This window comes from Hypomesus nipponensis, chromosome 25 (assembly GCF_054491055.1).
Source record: "Hypomesus nipponensis isolate SF chromosome 25, ASM5449105v1, whole genome shotgun sequence".
Taxonomy (NCBI): domain Eukaryota; kingdom Metazoa; phylum Chordata; class Actinopteri; order Osmeriformes; family Osmeridae; genus Hypomesus; species Hypomesus nipponensis.
The window spans coordinates 7,912,920-7,934,044 of NC_140385.1; the positions used below are offsets into that span (position 1 = coordinate 7,912,920).

Below are 21,125 nucleotides of genomic sequence, written 5' to 3' on the forward strand. Positions count from 1 at the left end.
GGAACAAGAAACACATACTTGAGTTCCGGCTTCATAAAGAAAGGTGCCGTTCACAGCTATGCCAGAGGGTGGCGGATATTGCTGCAAAAAATCTCAGTTGAACCGGTTGACAGGGGGTGTAACCACCGAAAAAAGTTATACGATTCGGTTTGCAAAACATTATATCATAGATGCTAAGAAAGACATACTTGTAAGCAAACATATTCCTAAAGATGACTTGTTTGCCTTCAGATTCTACAGAAATATTGTTGTGACATTTTACAGCTGTGCACTTGCCTCCTCGATGCTCTATTTCCTGGATTCCTACAGTGTTGTAGTGCTTTTTTGAAACCTCTGTGATAACTGCACGTTGCCATGCAATCCCCTCTTTTCTGAAGGAACTGCTTCAACACGAGCAGCTCTTGGTTAACTGTCATGCTCCAGGGTACAGGATCCGTCAGAATGGAAAATACACCAGAAAACAAATTTCACTCTTAAAAAGACTACAAAACTTCTCAACATAGGACCATGGATGGTTCCACCAATAGTCTGGGTAAGTTGAGTTTTGAGATGCAGTTCTGAACGGGCAATTTTTGACGAGAAGTTTATCTACCAAATAATTATGTAGGCGTGTTCCGATTTGTAATTATAGATTTGACATGTGTTTTACTTGTAATTTGAAAACCTTTTATGAAGTTCATTTTTACAGAAGGGTAAAGCATATCAATTATCTGATTGATAGATGGGTAAGAATGCAACTTGACACCAAAACTCCCTTTTTAGATTGTGGGTCAGGTGAAATGTTCACTGTTTCTTGCATGTAGTAACAACACGTATCAAGTTCACAATCCATTGTGATCGATATGAAGACAAGATTTTTTTTAACAAGAACTGAACCATGTCAACGACTTTAAATATGGATGTATTCAAATGTATTAGGTTGATTCATCACATTGTAAAATGTAAATTACTATTTACCTTTTCAAATTGTTATTTGTCAGTTGATATATCTTAATTAAAGGCATAGTTTACACACCTTCTGCCTGCCAGAGTGCCATGCATTTCTGAGCCTGTCAGAACTACAACTTGCAATTGGACCACCATGAAATTGAACAATGTAAATGTTTGTCATTTTTTATACGGTATTAATATTTAGAAGTATTTTTTTTTTATATTTAGTGTTTCCATTCATGCAAAATATAAATATTTGCCCTGCATTTAATCTGTATTTTAGGATTGTTTTAAGATCGAGAGATTTCTTCACATTTTGAGGTAGCACATACATTAGTATGTGGCTGTTGCATGTAAACTATGCCCCCCTCCATTTTGCACAGCGAAACGATTACCAATGCCCCTCCAATTAAAACTTTAATGGGGTCTATAATGCTGTAGCACAATGGGGCTATTGTTACACAGCTGCAGGGGAAAGCTGTCCTTCCTCATGTGCTGATGTTGTGTTTAGCGTCTTGTTAAACGCCGGGGAGCAGGGGAACAGTAAATACCTCTCAGAGAGGAACCCGGTAGCATCTGCAGACAAGACCCTCTCTGAAGTACAAAGTGCCTCGGTCCACATCCTCCTTTAGTGATGTATTTGTTTGACATCTATTAGTCATTTTCATACAGTATTATTCGGTATTTGAAATAATGCACTTGTCTTGGCTTGGCAGACCCCGGGGAAGGTGCTATTTGGTGCCTTTAAGCATTGGACATGGTGAGGATACAAGGTAGTGTGCTTTAGGCGCTGGCTCATTCTTTGAAGAGCTGCTGCATTACATGATGTGGTACGCCTGGGTTTTCCTATGTACTGATTGGAGTTCAGTTCAACTTAACCCCTCCTAAACCTAAGAAAATAAGTCAGAACTGCCCCCAGACCAGGCAGCACAACTGAACTATGTCATCCTCATTGTATGGTGTCATCCACTTAGCACAACAGTCAGTCAGAAAGATTCTCATAATAGTAACGTGTCAATAGATTATTCATCCTCCTGTCTCTCTCTCTCTCTCTCTCTCTCTCTCTCTCTCTCTCGCACCTCCTACAAGAGCTCCCTGTCACTAACATGCTCTCCTGTCACAGCAGTGTTGTCTGAGAGGATGTTTGTTATGACATCGTTTGTCATGTCTGGACGGATGTGTTTGGTGTGTGTGTTTTAGTAAGCAATTGAACTGTTGCTCCTAAATGTTGCCGGTCTGTTATTCTGAGAACTGTTGGCATCATATTTAAATCCCCCTGTGGAACGTGTTAAATGTATTGAACAGTACAGGCTGCAGAGGGTTGTGAATTATTACAAGGTGATACAAGTTCCTTGCATTGCTTGACATAGTACAGAGAGATGACACCGGGATTTATGTCAGAACTAGTAGTCCACAGTTATAGCTCATGGCTTTGATATGCTTATCCAGAGCAAGCATGGTCTTGCATAACTCTCCTCTGATCTAGTCAGTCATGAAATTCATCTCCATGACACAGAGGTGAACCCTCTCGTGCTGCCTCTGGATCTCCCAGATGTTGGATAGGCTTACTTAGAATTGTTTATCCCCTAGATTGTGTGTTTACCCCACAAACCACATGTCAACATAGTATCTTTGTGTGCTCAGCATGAGATCTATTAACATCAATGCTGTTTCAACAGAAGAGATCCAACCGGTTCATGAGACCTCAATGGTGATTTCCTAGAAATTTGATCACACGGCCACTTCACATGAACTGAAATCAGTGAAGATGACTGTGGAGATGGACCTTTGTGAAAGTCAATACGCCTTTCCAATGTAGTCAGACAATAGCAGTGTGCGTGTTGCTCCCGTGCGGGGGAGGGAGAACCTGTTTCTCTCCTGTCTGTTTCAGAATGTACAAGCTATGACAACAGCATCCTAACCACTGAAGAGGCGTACAAGGCACGCAGGTACAAGGCGTACAGGATGTGATGTCGTTGCTCGAGATCGTGCTGGAACAGAGAACCAGCGACAATCAGAGATGAGCAACGGCTTCTGTGGGGGTTGATGCTCGTTACGCAAGACGGGGTCTGTCAGAGGAGGGGTGGACTCTGGGAGGGGAGGGTGGTTCCAAGCCAGCTGTTGCTGCTGACTATTCAAGTCTGTTTTGGGAAATAACCACAACTTCTCCATTTTAGATACTATAATGTTGAAAAACCATGAGACGTATCTGCGTTAGTATTCAATTGCTATACTATAAAATACTACGGAAAGAGCATAGATCTTTAACGTTGTAAGACCCTTGGTTGTAAAATTACAACGTCACTTTTAGCTCTCTAATTGCGAATTTCTTTTTTTGAAAGACCACATTTATCCAATGGCATTGCAGGGCAAGACAGTAGACCCATTGGCTATGTAAATGTGGTCTTTCCCCCCAAAAAAAGTTAATTCTAAAGGTGACGTACAACCAGGGGTCTTACAGGGTTTCAAATACTATCAGTTCAGTTTCGGTCTCGATCAAGCAATGAGACTATGAACTGAGGGAAATTACTTGGAAGGGTTCCAGCTTCAGTATGACTGGAGTCATGCAAAACAAATAGATATAAATATCCTCCCCACTAGACAGGACAGGTAGCAGCTTGTGCATTTGCCAACTGGACAAACAATCAGTGTGGTCTCGAAGTGTCTCTCAGCTGCAACCTGATCATGCAGCCGCCCGCCCACAGGACCTCAGATGACCCGAGGCACAGTGAGACTGAAAGCCTGCGCTCACCAATGCAGGATCGGTGCCCTGTTGTATTGTTTCTGTCCTCACCCTTAATCTTCGGCGTGATCTTGTCGGATATGATGTTACACGGATGAGCTTCCAATGCTGTCAAAAACATTGGTTCAACGCCAAGTCTTGAACCATTAGTTTGTCTCGACCGTTTTGGAGTTGCATTTTACAGAACGTGCGGTAAACACGTCATTGAGTCACTCACAACGGTCAGTTTGTCACTAAATATGTCTTTGCATGCAACAGGGAGTGTGGACTGATTCAGATTTAATTGCGTGAAAGAGAAAGACGGCGAGAAAAGGGGGGAGCTTTTTTTGGCACGGCCTCCCAGCCCAGCTGCTGTGAATGTTGTGGATCTGTGCTGTCCTCTTCTGCTTACTCTACTGCCAAACTCCTCTGACGTCCCCACAAACCCTGGCTTCTCAACCATGAAGGGTATGTACGAAGACACAAAAGCCATGTAGTACTAGACCTGCATGTGTGTTTGTGTGTGTTTTTGTGTGAGTGTGAGTGTGTGTGTGTGTGTGAGAGTGAGTGTGAGAGAGACATACAGACAGTCTGTGTAAGTGCATGCATATGTTTCTTCTGTTATGTGTGCGTGTTGTGTGCTTGTTTTCCTACCTTCATGAGAGCATTGGCAAACTATTTCAAGTACCTTCTTGTTGGGCCTAAGGAGAGGAAACATGTGCCCTTCTTTCTTTTGACTGGACATCCTTCCTGCATCTGTAACTTCACATGTGGACATTCACAAACCTCCCCATACAACCGGCCCACAACACAAGGCTGTAATTAGTTCCTCATGTGTCCAGGACTGCAGTTGGCTTCATCTAAATATCCTAGGATTCTGTGGATGTGGCAGAAGAGCAACCTTGATGTTCCTGAAATTATATCACTGGCATTCTTTATATGACGAGTGTAGAACAAGCATGTTTTTTTTATATGGCTACATTTCTCACCCAAGTGTTTTTGGTCAGGTCATTATAACCACAATGGAGCTACCACACCCACTTGTACCATGAAATCTGCCAGATTCCTTTTGGCATTTAATGTCTCCCTCTACTTAGCCTCCTGGTTTTATAGATACACACATTTAAATTGAGGTCTTTATTCCGTGTTTTATAAGCGGTAGCAGTTTTAATGGCAGCATTAGCAGTTGCAACATCATGCTAACATTCTCCATGACCGTGTTGATTTGTTTCCAGTTTTATTAGGTCAGAGTTGACACATGTTGCGCATACTTTTTTCTCCTCATGGGATTTGTGACAGATTTGTGTTCAGTTTGTTACGTATTTCCATTTACTTAGAAAGGATTTGCTTGCCATCCTTCATTCCTTAAACATACAGCTAAACACAGACTGAAATGAACTAGGATCTTTTTGTTATACATATGCTGTCATTTAATGTTTGTTCACTGCAGGTTGAGTCATTTGTGCTAAATCCCTTTTCCTGGTGCAATACAGGAACTGGAGGAGGGGCAGTGCCACAGGAGCTTGTGTTTACTCATGTGGTGCAAAACTGTGCATGTGTCTGTGTGTGTGTGTGTGTGTGTGTTAGGGAATACTGTACCCAAGGTGCCCACGGTGGGAAGTAAGTCATTCTTAATAGACCATGAGTGTGCATGTGCATGTCTGTGCGTGTGTGTGTGTGTGTGTGCTCGTGTGCTTGTACTTGCACTTTGTGTCAGTGTGTCTGTGCATAAACATGTGTGCTGGTGCAAGAAAGGGAGAGCAAATGGAAGGAAAAAAGTTCACGATGTGACTGAATCAGGAACTGATTTCAACCCCTCCGGCGCTCCAGTGCAACATCCCATTGTCCAAGCTCCATTTCTGGACCACCCAGTTTACATATCTCTATAATTCAGATTTAAACCACAGGTTTTGAACCTCATACTTCATGCACAGTTGAGCCAGTCAGCCGAGTTTGGATGAAAAGCTGGGACGCCCACTGAAGATTTCACTGTAATCCCGGTGGATCAGAAATGCATCTCGTTTCAACACAGCTGAATCCCATCCATTACATGCCATCTAGCTTTGTAAACACCAGTCTGCCACATCCTCTCTGGTTCAGCCCTATTATCTCCACGGCATATTTCCACTGTATGGCAAGCCGGTAGAGTGGAGCATAAAACATATATTTTTTCTCTGCCAATAGCTACGGTCAGGTGTTTTGTCTCTGTGATAAGACATATCTCGGCTGTCTTTATGTGTCTTCCAGTCCATCCTCCTTCAGTTGGAACACTCATGGTGCAGCTATACAAGGCTGCTTGTGTGGTAACTGATGACCCAAAATGGCGTACCGGACTGTAACTTGGAGCTTGACTGAGTGACTGACTAATGATTTCAAGTTCATTCAGTTTAACCGGATATGAACACAGTATATTCAGATTACTTACGCACTGTGCACCAATGCTCCACCACTGTCTGCATATTAGATTATGTTTCTGTGTTTTGCTTTCTTGTACTTTGTTTGGCTTTCTTGTACTTGCTGTCTTGATAATGTATGTCCTGCACATAACTTTCAGGATTATTCCATAGGTGTTGTTGTTGTGTCTGAGTTGTCCAGTGAGTAGCTTTGCAGACTTAGACAGCCCTGAAAGACCCCATTGTGTATGGAGTCATGGTTCTGGTCCAAAGGGTGTGTGTGTGTGTGTGTGTTTCTGTCTGCATGCGCACACTAGAGAGAGTGTGTGTAGGGGTATGAGACAAAGCCTCGTGTTTGAAGCACTGGAAGCTCTCTTCTTCTTGAAAACAGAACCGGCAAACAGTGAATTGCCTCAAAGCGAAAAAAAAGATATTTTCATGCATCCAAGGAAAGTCGTTAAACTGAACTGACTTCCTTCTTGCTGTTTTGCATGTTTTCTTGCCCACCGGATTCTTGCGCAACCATTTAAAGTGTTGTTTTTGCTAGTGAGCCAGCCAGGCACAAAAGGGTTTGAAAAATGCCTCTCCCACTCCCCTGTAGGCTGTGAAGAAGTTGTGTACTCCTCCTCCTCCCTTCCTCCTTCTCCCTGCTCCTCCCCACTTCTTCCCTCTCCTCCCTACTCCGACGGGGTAACGAGCCTCCTCGAAGACTCTGTCATGATCAGAGTAATCTGGTCTGGTAGCCTGACTGTCCCTTCTCACACAGCCACCCTCAGCAGGAGAAGGGTTAAGAGTGGAGGCTCATAGCTATGAGTGTGGGATCATAGTCTTATCTTAAAATGATCAGATCATAAATCTTCGCATAATCCCGAGAGGACTGGAGGAGGAGAGGGGAGGGGAGGAGAGGGGTGATACCAGAGGAGGAGATATTGCAAGGCGTGAAGGAAGGGTGGAGTGATGAGAAGGCAGATGAGGTGAAAGCACCAAGGACTGAATGGCGTGGAGGAGTCATGGAAACAGGAAGTAGGGGGAAACATGGTGACTAGAAAGTGACAGCTCTGATCTGCTACACTGAGCAAGCCCTTCTCACAGAGCCAGTTATGCCTGGTAGCTTGCATTGCATCATTCGATTCTCCCTGTGCCAAATATGAGAGGTGAGACTCCCTCGGGCCAGTCAGCTCAGAGCTGTTCAGGCATGTTTTCATGGTTTATAGTGATTCATAGTTGTGGCGCTACTTTACAATGCTTTCCTTTGGTCCCCACACGTACCCTTTCTGTTGATATTGAATGATAGCATTGCTATAAGCACAGATTGATACAGGGCCAGTTGAAAGTTGTGTCATGTTGTTGGCCTTCTTCATTTGGATGAGCTGTTGTTTTGGACTTGATGTCATCTGAAGATTTGTGCAGATTTGTGATGAGTTTACAGTCGTTTTGGTCCCGAATGACCTTCTTCTTTTTACAGAGGATATGCCTAATTGTTACCATAGTACCTTATGTCCAGGACTGAGAGGGGAAGTATTCTATGAAGTGATACAAGCTGCATGGCAATTTACCAAGCCAGCCACAGTCTCTCTACAAGGCTGTGTGGCCAACTAAAGCAGGAAGTTAAATCCTCAAGGGTTGCTCACTGTCTCGTGGTATGCGGCTTGTAACTCACGCACACACACACACACACGTGCACACACGCGCACACTGAGGATTGTGACGCACCAACGGTAGCTGTTGATGTTGACGTGTTCAAATCCCCTAGGTGATGTTATCTGCCAGAGTCATTCCTGTGGTCAATACCAGAACGTGCACTCCAGGAGTCCTCACCCATGGAAACATCTCTATGAATCTGTGCCCACTTAACTGTTCTAAAATCCATCAGCTAAACACCACGTGATAATAAACATTCCAGTCTTCCCTTTGGCGAGGCTGGTCCCGCTAATTGACGAAAAGGTGGTAGAAAAGCAGAAACACATGTGGAAAATCCTCTCCACTAATGGCCATCCCGATATCTCCCGCCTGCTTTTTGTGGTGGAAAAATGTGCCCGCTTCCGTCAGTGAAGCACATGAAAGACCTCTGATGTCGGGTAAATAAACAACAGACTCTCAGGACCTCTCCTGTTGTTTTGGAAGTTGGAGTCAGTGATGGATGCTCGCATTAAGGTTGGGTTTACAATCAGTAGGTTGCCAGAGGCCCTTCTCTCTATACACAGTTGTTTCTCTTTCAGTACATTCTTGTGGGATGTAGGGATCACATTACCATGGTATTCAGGGATCTTAAAGTTCTCATAAGTGGTTTTTTAAATGTTAGACTGTTTTGGTCCACAGCAAACAAAAATCCACTTCTGGAAAGACTGTTCTTACCCCTACCGCTTATTAGTCTTGACCAATGTTGTCTTGGCATGAATCCCTCCCTAACTCCTGATTGGTTATTGTGGCGTGTGTTCAGATGATGTGTCTGCAGACAGCAGCGCTGAGTTCCCAGACCGGGTGTCCACGATGGAGGGGCGTCTGCAGGCGCAGGAAGATGAGATCACACTGCTGAAGTCATCACTGGCCGACGCGCTGCGAAGGCTCCGTGTCCATGACCAGCTGATCCCCCTGTTGAAACAGCAGCTGATTGCAGGTAGGGCTCCTGAACAGCCTCCCTCAGGTCGCTGCACTCTGAGTTATCATATCACAACACAGTAAGTAAGTAAGTAAGACTTTATTTATATAGCACATTTCATACAAGAATTGTAGTTCAAGGTGTTTTACATAAATTCAATAAAAACAATAATACAAGTGATAAAAGTAATAATTAAAATAGCAAATCTATAAAAACAATAATAAAACTAATAAAAGTAGTAAAACCCTTCTGAGATGTAATTACTTAAATGCTTCGGTAAAAAAGTAGGTTTCAAGCTGTCTTTTAAAAATGTCTAGCGTGTTTGCTTCCCTAATATTTATGGGTAATTTGTTCCATAGTTTTGACAAAGGCCATAAGGTAGTACGTAATTATAATGTTTGTGTGCCGTGTGTGTGACACCAGTGAACCCAGCTGCGGCCCGGGTCCTGAACCAGGTCTGTTCCGAAGGTTGCTCCCGTGGTCGTAAACAGTCGTCCAGCTCAGCCCCAGATGAACTACGACACGCAAACACCAGGTACCAGACTGTCTGTCCATATCAATAAAGCATTGTTTATTCAAGCTGAGGTCCTAAGGGACTTTGTTTAGTTTTTTTCGTTCTTGTCAGGAGATATCGTTTTTTATTTGAATAATGTTTTGTTTTGATTGACTTTCTCCCCTCACTTCCCTGTCTATCAACTCCTGCACATGTTTCTTTAGCCAAGTGACTAACAGTCATGGTGAGAATGGCCACATTGGTGATTCCGTATCCCCAGTCCCAAAGCCCAGACCCCCCACTCTGGACAGGTCTACCCAGACAGATCCTCCTGCGCTGGGGCAGGACCCAGGGCAGGACAGGGTGCCCCTGGCTCTCACCAGAGCCACCCAGAGCCTCTCCCTGGAGGACGCCCTCCCTGGAGGGGGGTCAGTGTTGGAGGGGGCCCGGGCCAAGCTGCACCGAATCCAGGGTATGGAAGAGGAGGATGAGGAAGGAGAGGAGGAAGCTGGGAGGGAGAGAGAGAAGGACTTGAGCTGGGCTTCTTCCCTGGTGGAGGAGCCTATCCACCCCACCACCATGAGGAGCCTCCAGGAGGCCAATGGACCAGAGGAGCAGGGCTCAGCCCCCCAGACCCCCTCCCCGAGCTCCCCGGCGCCCCCGAAGGACCAGACCCCCATCCCCAGAGCCGGACCCCTGTCCACCATCCTGGAGGGAGAGAAGAAACCTCTGTGCGTTCTCCCCCCCCCTCTCCTTCCCGTCCTCCGTCTGTCGCCCGATCCTCACCCCTGTCTCTCCATCCCGATTTGCATGACTTCTGGGGGGAAATTAACCACGCTGTCGTTTCTGTTACACTTGCGCACGCTGCAAAATCATGCTCTCTTAACGCCCGCATGTCAATCAAGGGTGGGTTGCCAGGTTTGTAATTATGTTGTGTTACGGAAACTCACGGGGGGGGTGGGGGGGGGGGGGTGATGTCTGTTTTGACCGAGAGCCTTGGGTTTTTCCATGGACCTCACAGGGGCTAAATACATGGGATCTGGAACATAGAGCCCAGTGTCACATAATGCTTAACAACACTGAGTGACACGTTCAAGAGAGAGAGGTTAAGAAAGACAGAGAGACAGAGAGAGAGAGAAAGAGAGAGGATCCAACTGGAAAGTATGAGGCCTGTTGCGTTCAGGAACCCCACTCTGTATTTCAGCGGTGGAGAACGCAGGGATAACCAGGGAGGGGGCGCAGGCTGTATGTTGCCATGTCAACATTTCTTTGACGTGCCATTTACACGTACAATAGTTTCCAACTGGCCAAGCAATACTACACAAAGGAAATATCCAGCAAAAAGATCTTTGGGTGTTAGGGTCACAAGTTTCATGTTCGTCTTGAGACATGACATAACTAGCTCCTAGTTGAGTCTGTTTGTTATCAGGGATTCCACAGTTGGGTTTGGCAGATGCAAAAGTGAGGTCACTAACAAAGTAACAGTCTGTGCTAACTTATTGATCGAATAGTCGTTTGATCGAACCTATTTATCCAACTAAATCAGTGGTTTGCTTCAGCAAGACTTTCTGCATGTGGATTCCCCAGGGTCTGTGTTGATAGAGGGTTGTGATTTCTGTTGGGTTCTGCTGCCCTTTGACTCCCTGAGAAGCCAGACTGAAGGCTCTGCTCCTGTTTGTTTCCTCCAAACAGTCTCTCTTTGATAGAAACCACTTGAGCAAAGGCGTGTGGGTGTTAATGGGTGAAGCCGAAATTAAATCACACATTGGGTCACGCGTCAAACTGTTAATACAGAAATCACCTGACCGAAACTCTTGTCCAATCACATTGCTAGGCCAGTACTCTGGTTTGGTCTGTAGTTGGAAGAGAGATGTCTTCAGAGATAAACAGTATAAGCACGCAGGTTCAGTATGGTTTCCTAGGCTGGGGCTTTGCTGCATGAAATGAAAAATCATAAATCTTACTCTTTCTTCAAAATTATTTCAATATTTCTCTCGTGTATGTGTGTTCTTTCTTGTTGTGGTTTGCAAGATAACTTTTGTTGATTGATAGCATCTGCTTCAGTTCATGAGGAATTCGACTCTGTCATGCCACTCCATGGAAAGCAGTGGTACTAACTGCAAAATCATAGTTATAAACTACATTCTTAACTGGAATTCCCCTCTTTCGATGTACTCGATCCCTGTTATCTGGTGGCTTTTATTATACCAAGGGAGGGGGTTGAGTTTAACTTTCTAGGTCAGCCTTCCTTTTGAAGCCAGTCATGAGCATCCTGGTAAGGAAATCACCTTAGATCAGCACTGGCTAGGAGTTACTCATCAAATTCAGGAAACTGGGTGGGTGTCACAGGAAGGACTTGTTCTGGAACCTAACGGTCCAGAGACAAATGTTTGCAAAGAATCAGCGTCTGTGTGCGTGCGCGTTTGTGCATGTGGTATGTCTTTGTCTTCTTCGACGCATGCGTTTGTATGTTTTGGAGTTGCATGTGGTGGTGTGTGGAAGCCATTTATTTATTTTTTTGTATGCATGTAAATCCAACCCGTCTGCAGTCAGAATGTTCAACTCAATGTTCCTCGTGCAGGGTCCGCAGGAACAGTGAAAAACTGGTTAAGGAGACCCAGGAGAAGACCAAAAAACGACTGGACAAGAAGGCCGCGTCCTCGGCCAACCTCCTCACCCGCTCCCCCAGTCTGGAGAGGTGAGACAGGCCTTCTCCCTGCCAGACATCACTCACTGTCACTTTCCAATGGAAACTCGAATCGGAGAAAGCGTCACATATTTCACCGAACAGTCACTCGTTGGAACACAAGGGGCTTTTATCTGCACATAATAAAATTCCATTCCCATGAAAAGTCTTGGGATCTCCGTGATGTCCCTCTGCCTGCATAACAGATCTGGTTGTGTTCTTTTCACAGCCGGGCCAAAGACCTCGTCTCCACTGCAGGTAGTGAAGCTCTCTCTCTCTCCCTCTCTCTATCTCTATTTCATCCCCTCTTCCCCCTCCACTCTCTCTCTCTCCCTCTCTCTATTTCATCCCCTCTTCCCTCTCCACTTTCTCTCTCTCCCTTTCTCCCTCCCTATTTCTCTTGCTCCCTCTTTCTATCTCTCTTTCTCCCCCTCTCTCCCCTCTCTCCTCTCTCTCTCTTCCCCCCTCTTCATCCAACAAGAAGCCCCATGCCAGTTCCAGCAAGCTTGTATATGACTTCAAAGCCACATGCAGGAACCGTTTCAAAGTCTAGGACTACTGGATGGCATACAGAACTCCTACGACAGCATGCAGCGTAAAGCCTTCACTTGCGGTTTACTGCCGCTTTTAAAAGCCACTGGCTTTTTGTGCGGTTAGCTTTTATGGGAGTCACTCTCAAAGCTCAGTGCTGATCGAGGACACCCTCTCCATGATTGGCTGTATTTTCTTGACCAGTCCTCCCTAATGGGGGTTCAATTGGCATGAAATCCGTTGGGTTCGCTTATCAGAGCAGCTTATTGGTCTTGAAAGTGAACAATAAGCTTAAGGGTTGGCCAGATCTCTGGAGACCAGGACGGTCATGAGGAAGTAGCTACAAATGCTACACATGTGCTGCTGTCCCGTTTTAAGGCCATAAGAATGTTTCGAGCAGAAGGACACCAGAAGCGTTGCACGGTTATTCAAACCCGCTGGGTTATTTAGACTCTCTAGACTCTGGTTATTTCCGAGTGCATCGCCGTTCTTCCCACACACACACACACACACACACACACACACCAAAAAGACGAAAATACCGTCCTACATGCTATGATCTCAAGGAAGGTTTTTTTTTTCTCTGTCGTTTTTTTATACGAGCGCAGCTGTCCTGGTTGTACTGACACAGGAGGTTCTGTTAGTGTGGAGGTTCCCCAAGGCACGGCTCCTCCCTCTGTGGAAACACACATCCATTGTGGTTAGCCACTCTGACTCCCCTAACTGGATGATGGATGCGGAGTCCTCCCCGAAAGGACGGCTTAACTTCTCTCTCTATCTCACTGTCGCTCACTTTTATTTCATGCCAGTTTCTCTCTCTCTCTCTCTCTCTCTCTCTCTCTCTCTCTCTCTCTCTCTCTCTCGCTCACACTCTCTGTCTCTCATTCACGCACTCTGTCTGTCTCTCTCTGGGCCAAACAAAGTTCAGCAAGAGTTAGCTCATAGTTTTTACTCCCTGTCCATCTCGAAGGCTCCATAAAGATTACACAGGACTTTTACTGTGAGATGATATCAGTTTTTTTGTAGTGCTATCCATTACCCAGAGACCTTTCACTTTAGAACGTCTTGTAAAATGCTTTACTGTAGGAAGATAATATGAACCGCACAGTGACTTGAGAAATGGACCCAGTCTTTTACAATGCTTTCTCTGACGTGCAGACTTCTAATGAAACCTCAACCCACCCCAGGTTTGCACACTGTGGACCGCTCACACACACACGCACGCACACACACACACACGTGAAAGTTAGATACCAGTGTTCTAGGTGATGGGGGTTAAGCTGCATCGCCATCTCACCCCAAGCACTCCGAATGGATCCCTGGGGATCCATTATGTCAGTATTGGATCCGCTCCAACGGAATCAGCTGTGATTTAGAGCTCCGAGGATCCTGGTGTTTGTTTGTTCCTCTGTCTCTCCCTCTGCTCTGCTCTTTTTCTTCTCTCTTGTTTTTTTTTTGGTTGGTCTTTCTCTTTCCCATTTCTCTCTCCATTTACCTATCTCAGGTTCACCAGGATCGAGAAGGGCGACCTACAGCCAAGGTATCAAATATTGATTACCTTATGTGTGTTTAAACGAAGAGTGTATTGAATGTGACATATATGACTCAGAAAAGGAATATGAATCCATGTTTCAGTTTAGTCTCTCATCTCCAATTCTTATTGGCCGACAGGTCAATCAATTAAGATGTTCATCCGTGGTCGACCTATCACCATGTACATCCCCTCAAACATACAGAACTACGAAGATCTGAAAATGGAACCGCCCGCTGAGAAACTGGAACTGGACTGGGTGTATCCTTCCCCCTGCCCATGAGCCACAAGCAGTGGTTCAGCGACAGAGAGATGTTTTTGTAATTGAGCCGTTATTGATCAGACCATTGGATTTGATTTGACAGTGCTTAACTAAATGGATCAGTGCCAGGCAGATTCCAAAGTTTCTCTGTGTCCTTGAGTAACCGACATCTTCAGCGCAGGCAGATGAGAAACAGTGTACGCCCTCCATAAATCACCTATTAGAGGAAGTAGCTGTGGGTGAAATAGCTCGTTGCCTAATGACTGACTTAGACCCGATTGACCAATGACATGCACGAAGGATGACGTCACCTTGACTGGCCGGGGTTTGTAGCTACGGTTACCGAGGCCGAGACTGCAGGGCCAACCTGTACCTGCTGCCGTCGGGGGAGGCCGTGTACTTCATCGCCTGCGTGGTGGTGCTGTACCACGTCAACACCCGCACCCAGCGCCACTACCGCAGGCACACCGACTGTGTCCGATGGTGAGAGGCTGCCGCGGGGACCAGGGGCCCCTGGCCGAGCATTCTCCCCCCTGCGGGCCCCCCGGAGGGGGGACGCCTGTGTTGTGTTCAGGGCCAGGTGTGAGGCTCACGGGGGTGTTGTTGTGATGTGTTCCGCAGTCTGACCATCCATCCAGACAAGGTGCGCGTGGCGTCGGGACAGACCGCCGGAGTGGATAAAGATGGGAAGGTGAGGGGAGGGGGGGGGTGAGGGAGGGTCAGTTGGGGGACTTTGACAGGAGGATGGGCTCTCCTTTCATGTTGATCCCAGGTCATTATGGTACGTACTGTACATTAAAGGTGTGTGTTTGTGTGCGTGTGTGTGCCTCAGCCCCTGCAGCCTTTTGTCCACATCTGGGACTCGTCCACGCTGGTGACCCTGCAGCAGATCGGTCTGGGCACCTTCGAGAGAGGCGTGGGATCTGTGGCCTTCTCCACGGCCGTGAGTCCAAACCTACCTACTGTCTGCCTCGCTCTCAGCGCCAGCATCTCCCATCCACACGCACCAACACGCGCGTCGAGTACGTCAGCAGTCCATGTCCACGGATGATGATGAACTCACTGACATATCTCTGTGTCTCTCTCTCTCTTTCTTTTTTTATTTTTATCGACGCTCGCTTTCTCTGTGTCCTTGTCACTTTCTTGCATGACCTTTCCATCTGCCATCTGCCCTTTCACTCGTTCTACCTCCCGCTCCTTCCCCTCCTCCTCCTCTGTCCCCCTCCTCCTCCTCCTCCTCCTCCTCCTCTGTCCCCCTCCTCCTCCTCTGTCCTCCTCCTCTATCCCCCTCCTCCTCCTCGGTCTCTGCTTGTCTGGGCTGCAGGACTGTGGAGCTTACCTGTGTGTGATTGATGACTCCAACGAACACATGCTGTCTGTGTGGGACTGTGCCAAAGGCACCAAGCACGCTGAGGTTAAGGTATGGCCATGCACACGTGCACACACTGTTCAGACACACACACACACATAGGCTGTACACACACACACACACACACACACACATAGGCTGTACACACACACCAATACTGAACGTATAAACACAGTCACACACGGAATACCAGGGAATTTGTGGTTTGTGAGCATATAGATAAAAGAATGTCTGTCTGGTGTCTGATATCAAGCGTTCCCCTCATTCTGTCAGAAAGGAATCTGCCTCCCATGTGTCTTAGCTTGGAGCCAGAACTAGAATTAGCATGCGTAGGAAGTGCTAGAGCCAGAATTACATTACACGGGGAGTTTGTAGAGCCACTTATAAAGGAGGTCTGTTGGTGGAGATTAAGAAAAAGTACGGCCGAGGTATCAACCGGTTCTATCGTGGGCTTTAGTCCCAAATTTCTCAACTTCCCTGAGAGCAATTTGAACGGAGTTGTCATGGCAACTGTGTAAATATTTTAGACTGTGAATCTAACCAGTGGTTCTGCTATGTGGGCTGTACTGTGTGTGTGTGTGTGTGTGTATGTATGTATAAATGTGCATGACCAGGAGATTAGCTTTACATAGGCGGGCAGATGCATGAGATCATTTTCATCTCTTTAGACAGACACTTCTAGCACGGACTCTGGACTTATATTATCCTAGCTTGGTTTGCACAAGGTTCATCTGTCATGGGCGTCTCACCAGTCCATTTTGGGAGTGCGATGGTTTCAGACCACATACTGTGAACACACAGCTTAACATAAACAGTAATTTAGGAGTGTCTTTACTGTTTAACTGCATAGTGTTGTATGCCCATCCCTCAATGTAGACTGGTATTCTACTATACTATACTGTACTGTAGACCAGTGGTTCCCAGCCCTGGTCCTCGGGACCCTCTTTCCTGCATGTTTTAGATGTTTCCCTGCTCCAACACACTTGATTCAAATGAATGGTCGTTAACGGCTTCTGCAGAGCTGGATAACAACCCATTCATTTGAATCGGGTGTGTTGGAGCAGGGAAACATCTAAAATATGCAGGGCAGGGAGGCCCGAGGACCAGGATTGGGAACCACCGCTGTAGACAAGCCCCGTCATGTCAACAGCACTTCGAACCTAACACGACATTTATAGATAATAGATATTTCAGTAGGATATTCCAAGTAAAGGTGGCCCTCTTCAGTCGCGTTGTGTTGTGGTGTTGCAGAGCACTAACGAGGCTGTGTTTGCTGTGGAGTTCAACCCCAGCGACAGCGGCAACATCATCACCTGTGGGAAGTCTCACGTCCACTTCTGGACCCTCAGCGCAGGCTCCCTCACCAAGAAACAGGGCATCTTCGGGGTAAGTGGACTTCTCCAAAACGCAGACCCGCTGTGCAGCCACTACAGGCCAACGCCTCCCATGCTACTTTGGCGTTTTTCTCTGGAACGGTCCGGCAACGTTTGTTTGTTTCTCTCCCGCAGAAATACAAGAAGCCAAAGTTCATCCAGTGTTTTGTGTTCAGTCTGACGGGAGACGTGCTAACAGGTGACTCCGATGGGAACATCCTCACCTGGGGCAAATCTCCAGGGGACGTCAAAACGCTGGGGAAAGGAGCCAAAGGTGAGGCTCTGTCCGTGTCAACGTTCACGTGAAGCTGGAAGAACATTTGACATTTTTGTAGTCTGTAAAATGTACAAATGTACTGTCGTATTATTGTGTAGAATCCTGCCATTCTGTTCCGTCGACGTCTTCATCCAGTCTACGTCCGGACCGTGTTATTGTTTGTGACCCTTTCTCCTTCCTGTGGTGTGCTTCCTGCTCCAGAGACCTTCCAGATCATGCGGCAGACTCAGGCTCACGAGGGCAGCGTGTTTACCCTGTGTATGCTGCAGGGCGGCGCTGTGCTCAGCGGCGGAGGCAAAGACCGCAAGATCATCCGCTGGAGTGCTGACCTGGCGCCCGAGAGAGAGTGTGAGGTAAAACGTGTGTGTGTTTTTGTGTGTGTGTGTGTGTGGTAACTGAAATCTTGTTTCGATTCGTTCTTAATTCCGTACTTTTGTTTCTCTAGATTCCAGAGATGTTTGGTGCGGTCCGTACCCTCGCGGACATTGATGGGGAGGAGCTGTTAGTTGGTACAACCCGAAATGCCATACTGAGAGGCACTTTTTCAGACGGCTTTGTGGCCATAGTACAGGTACACATCATGATGACTCGTGTGTTCGACAATATGAGAAGGTTATGTTTACACACACGCACAGAGAGGCAGACGAACAGTGAGTGCTTGTGTACCTTGCAGGGTCATATGGATGAGATGTGGGGCTTGGCCACACATCCCTCCCAGAACACCTTCTTCACGTGCGGCCATGACAAACAGGTGTGCCTGTGGAACACCGAGGAACACAAACTGGACTGGTGCACCACACTGGAGGTGACACAGCGACACGAGCAGATAAAACCCGCGCGCGCTCACACGCCCACATTCCCACAGAAACACTTTTATTTTTGATCAAAAATGGATGCCCCGATTTGATGATTTGTGACATTATTGATGACATAAACAATCTTATCTTAGGAGTACGGACTGTGTGCCGATTTCTGTCCAAACGGGGCAGTCGTGTCTGTTGGCCTGAGCACAGGGAGGTGAGACCCTCCACGAACAGTCTCTCAAGTCATCCATTAGCATGACTGTCAATCCCCCTAATAATCACTACCTGTGACAGAACATGTCTTGCTGATGTGGCGGTCGTCCTGAGCGAGTAACGGCAGGATTGTTTGATGTCGCCTGTCTCGTTGTGACAATCCCTCTCTGCCTCCTGACGACAGGTGGCTGGTGCTGGACATGCAGACTCGAGAGGTAGTCTCAGACGTCACCGACGGCAACGAGCAGCTGTCTGTCATGAGATACTCGCCAGGTCAGGGTCCACCGCTCGCTGACCTTTCTGTCTTGAGCCCTGAGCACAATGCCGCATGCCCTCCACCCCTAGATGGCGCTGTTTGGTCTCCCTTTAGAAAAACACGCCCCGCGTTCTTCTTCTCTTTCAGATGGGAGCTTCCTGGCAGTGGGTTCCCATGACAACTTCATCTACATCTACACGGTCGCAGAGTCCGGCCGCCGCTACACCCGCTTCGGAAAGTGCAATGTGAGCAGTGCATGTGATGGGGGATTGTGGTTGGATGTGGGTTCATAATGTCCTCAATGTTGTCCCATGTACTTTGTACCAGTCATACACAGACAGTTCCCTGTTGTCTGCCTGTTACCTCATTCATATGTTGTAGCGACTTGATGCAATATCTCTCATTGTGTTCCCCAAAACAGGGTCACTCCAGTTTCATCACTCACCTTGATTGGTCCAAAGACGGGAAGTATATCATGTCCAACTCGGGCGACTACGAGATCTTGTACTGTGAGTGAATGTGTCTGCACATATATCTTTACTGTCTGTACATCCTTTATTAAGATCCAAATTGTACAACTGTCTGTTTAATCCTCCTTAAATGAGCTCTACCTCCACAGGGGAAGTGGCTGGGGGCTGCAAGCTGTTGAGGAATCGCTTTGAGAGCAAAGACAGAGAATGGGCGTCCTACACATGTGTGTTAGGCTTCCACGTCATGGGTAAGCATTCAATCCCACTTCAACACCACCAGGACAATGAAACGCCCCTTCAAACACAATGCAGCCGTGATGGTTGTGGAGAGTAGATCCATGTGCTGTAGCCACGCTGAATGGCCTTGGATACGAGGGTGAATGTGACGCTGATGACGGGCTGTGTTCCAGGCGTGTGGTTGGAGGGCTCAGACGGGACAGACATCAACGCTCTCTGCCGCTCCCACAGCGAGAGGGTGGTTGCCGTGGCCGACGACTTCTGCAAGGTCCACCTCTTCCAGTATCCCTGCCCCAAACTGAAGGTGAGACACGCCCACAATCAAACAACACTATGGCATCCGGCGGAAACATATCATTCACAGACCAATAGTGAGAGACATTGATGACGCGTGCAACACGGGCCAAACTGAATATCTGTTTCTCTCCGTATGGCCTCCTGTCCCTAGGCTCCGAGTCACAGGTATGAGGGCCACGGCAGTCACGTGACCAACGTGCGCTTCACCCACTGTGACAGACACCTGCTCTCCATTGGGGGGAAGGACACCTGCATCCTCCAGTGGAGGGTGACGAGAGGAGGGACGGGGGACAGCAGCGAGCGCTTGGCCTCAGCCCCGGCCTCAGCCCCAGCCTCCTCCAGCTCCTACGAATCTGGCTCGTGAAGATGAGAGAACAGGAACGTTGTTTTGGAAAGTGATTTGTTTACAGAGTGGAAGAGAGGTTTGAGTGAGAGAGATTGACAGAGAAATTAGAGATTGGCAGAGAGCGAGAGAAAGAGAGAGGGAGATTCTTGACACAGAAAAAGGAGAGACTATGTGGTCCAGATTTTTGGTTCTTACTTTGAGGGTTACCATGGACACAAGTCCTTAACCTACAGGATTCTCATTTCAGAGGAAAATTATAGATTTGTACAATGTGAGTCACGTTATGACATAAATATACATGCGTAACTTTTGCCAGAACAGAATATATTTTATTATGTTTGCCTTTTGTGAATTTCCAGTTTTGACATAATTGAAGGTCAATGTTTTTGTGTTTCTGTCGGATTGCCATTATGTATCCTAATCTTTATGACAAAGAAGTCAAATTGTACATTCCAAAGTTTTCGTTTGAAGTTGTATAACAAACTTATTACTTTGTGTAAATGACTACAATGATTTAGCTTTACGGATATGTATTTGTCATAGTCTTTTATCAAACTTTTTAACTCTGAAAATGTCTTTACACTTCCTGTGTGCCTCCACATAATCTTAAAGTGCCTGAATAAAACATTGTATGAATCCTGAGCATTTGATATATTTTTATTTAGGGTACTTTTTAAGTGTCTTAAAGAGTATGGATGCCTTCTGATTTAAGTTGTAATAACAAATGATTGGTTTGTTGATCACGTTGTAATGTGCCTGACTGTCAAGTGCAATGGTGACACAGTAAGAAGGTTGTGGGTTCGATTCCCGCTTAGAGAACTGTTCAATTCACAGGTGGGCTATATCCCGAACATGTTCTCACCATGCTCTCAGGGGTTTAACCCCAAATCAAACATGCGGAACAGATTGCTCTATTGTTCATGTCCCTGGAAAGGTGTGAGTTTATCACTTGGACTTAGTCTCCTTGATTTGGCTGATCACTGCTCCTGGCTGCAGTGATCAGCCACATCAAAAACAGGATGGGAAAATGCAGAAGAATAATTTCATCGGTGGAAACTTTTGCATGGGTCGTCTCTCAATGTGTACCAATACTGAATTAAAAACCTTTCTCACCATTGCCGTATTACGATTTCTTAAAACGGTATGATGTCACATTTACCACAAGAGGGCAGTATTGTGCAAATAACTGCCGGCGTCACATATTCTGCACGTCCGTTTTTGAGCCTGCGGGATGAGACAACAATTGAGCTATGTTAATAATAATTGTCTTTCGCACACATCGCATTGCATGGATATTACTCAGTATTAATTACTGAAGTTATAATTAGGCTACTTTT

The 21,125-nt window shown here is 46.5% G+C and overlaps 1 protein-coding gene across 2 annotated transcripts; it reads left to right on the top strand.

The window, feature by feature from the left end:
- The first annotated feature begins 308 nt into the window (after positions 1–308).
- On the top strand, positions 309–20,430 carry eml3 (EMAP like 3). 2 transcript variants are annotated; one of them, XM_084691655.1, is made up of 24 exons: positions 309–532; positions 8,486–8,662; positions 9,068–9,179; positions 9,362–9,868; positions 11,719–11,835; positions 12,053–12,081; positions 13,859–13,894; positions 14,026–14,146; positions 14,481–14,630; positions 14,769–14,838; positions 14,980–15,090; positions 15,472–15,567; positions 16,768–16,902; positions 17,025–17,163; positions 17,368–17,519; positions 17,612–17,737; positions 17,840–17,971; positions 18,116–18,183; positions 18,367–18,455; positions 18,586–18,683; positions 18,860–18,947; positions 19,058–19,156; positions 19,319–19,449; positions 19,594–20,430. In XM_084691655.1, the coding sequence occupies exons 1-24, from the start codon at positions 508–510 to the stop codon at positions 19,804–19,806; spliced, it is 3,021 nt and encodes a 1,006-aa protein (XP_084547781.1). In that variant the 5' UTR covers positions 309–507; the 3' UTR covers positions 19,807–20,430. The 2 variants fall into 2 exon arrangements, with proteins under 2 accessions (XP_084547781.1, XP_084547782.1); XM_084691656.1 differs by lacking the exon at positions 9,362–9,868.
- Positions 20,431–21,125: the final 695 nt, after the last annotated feature.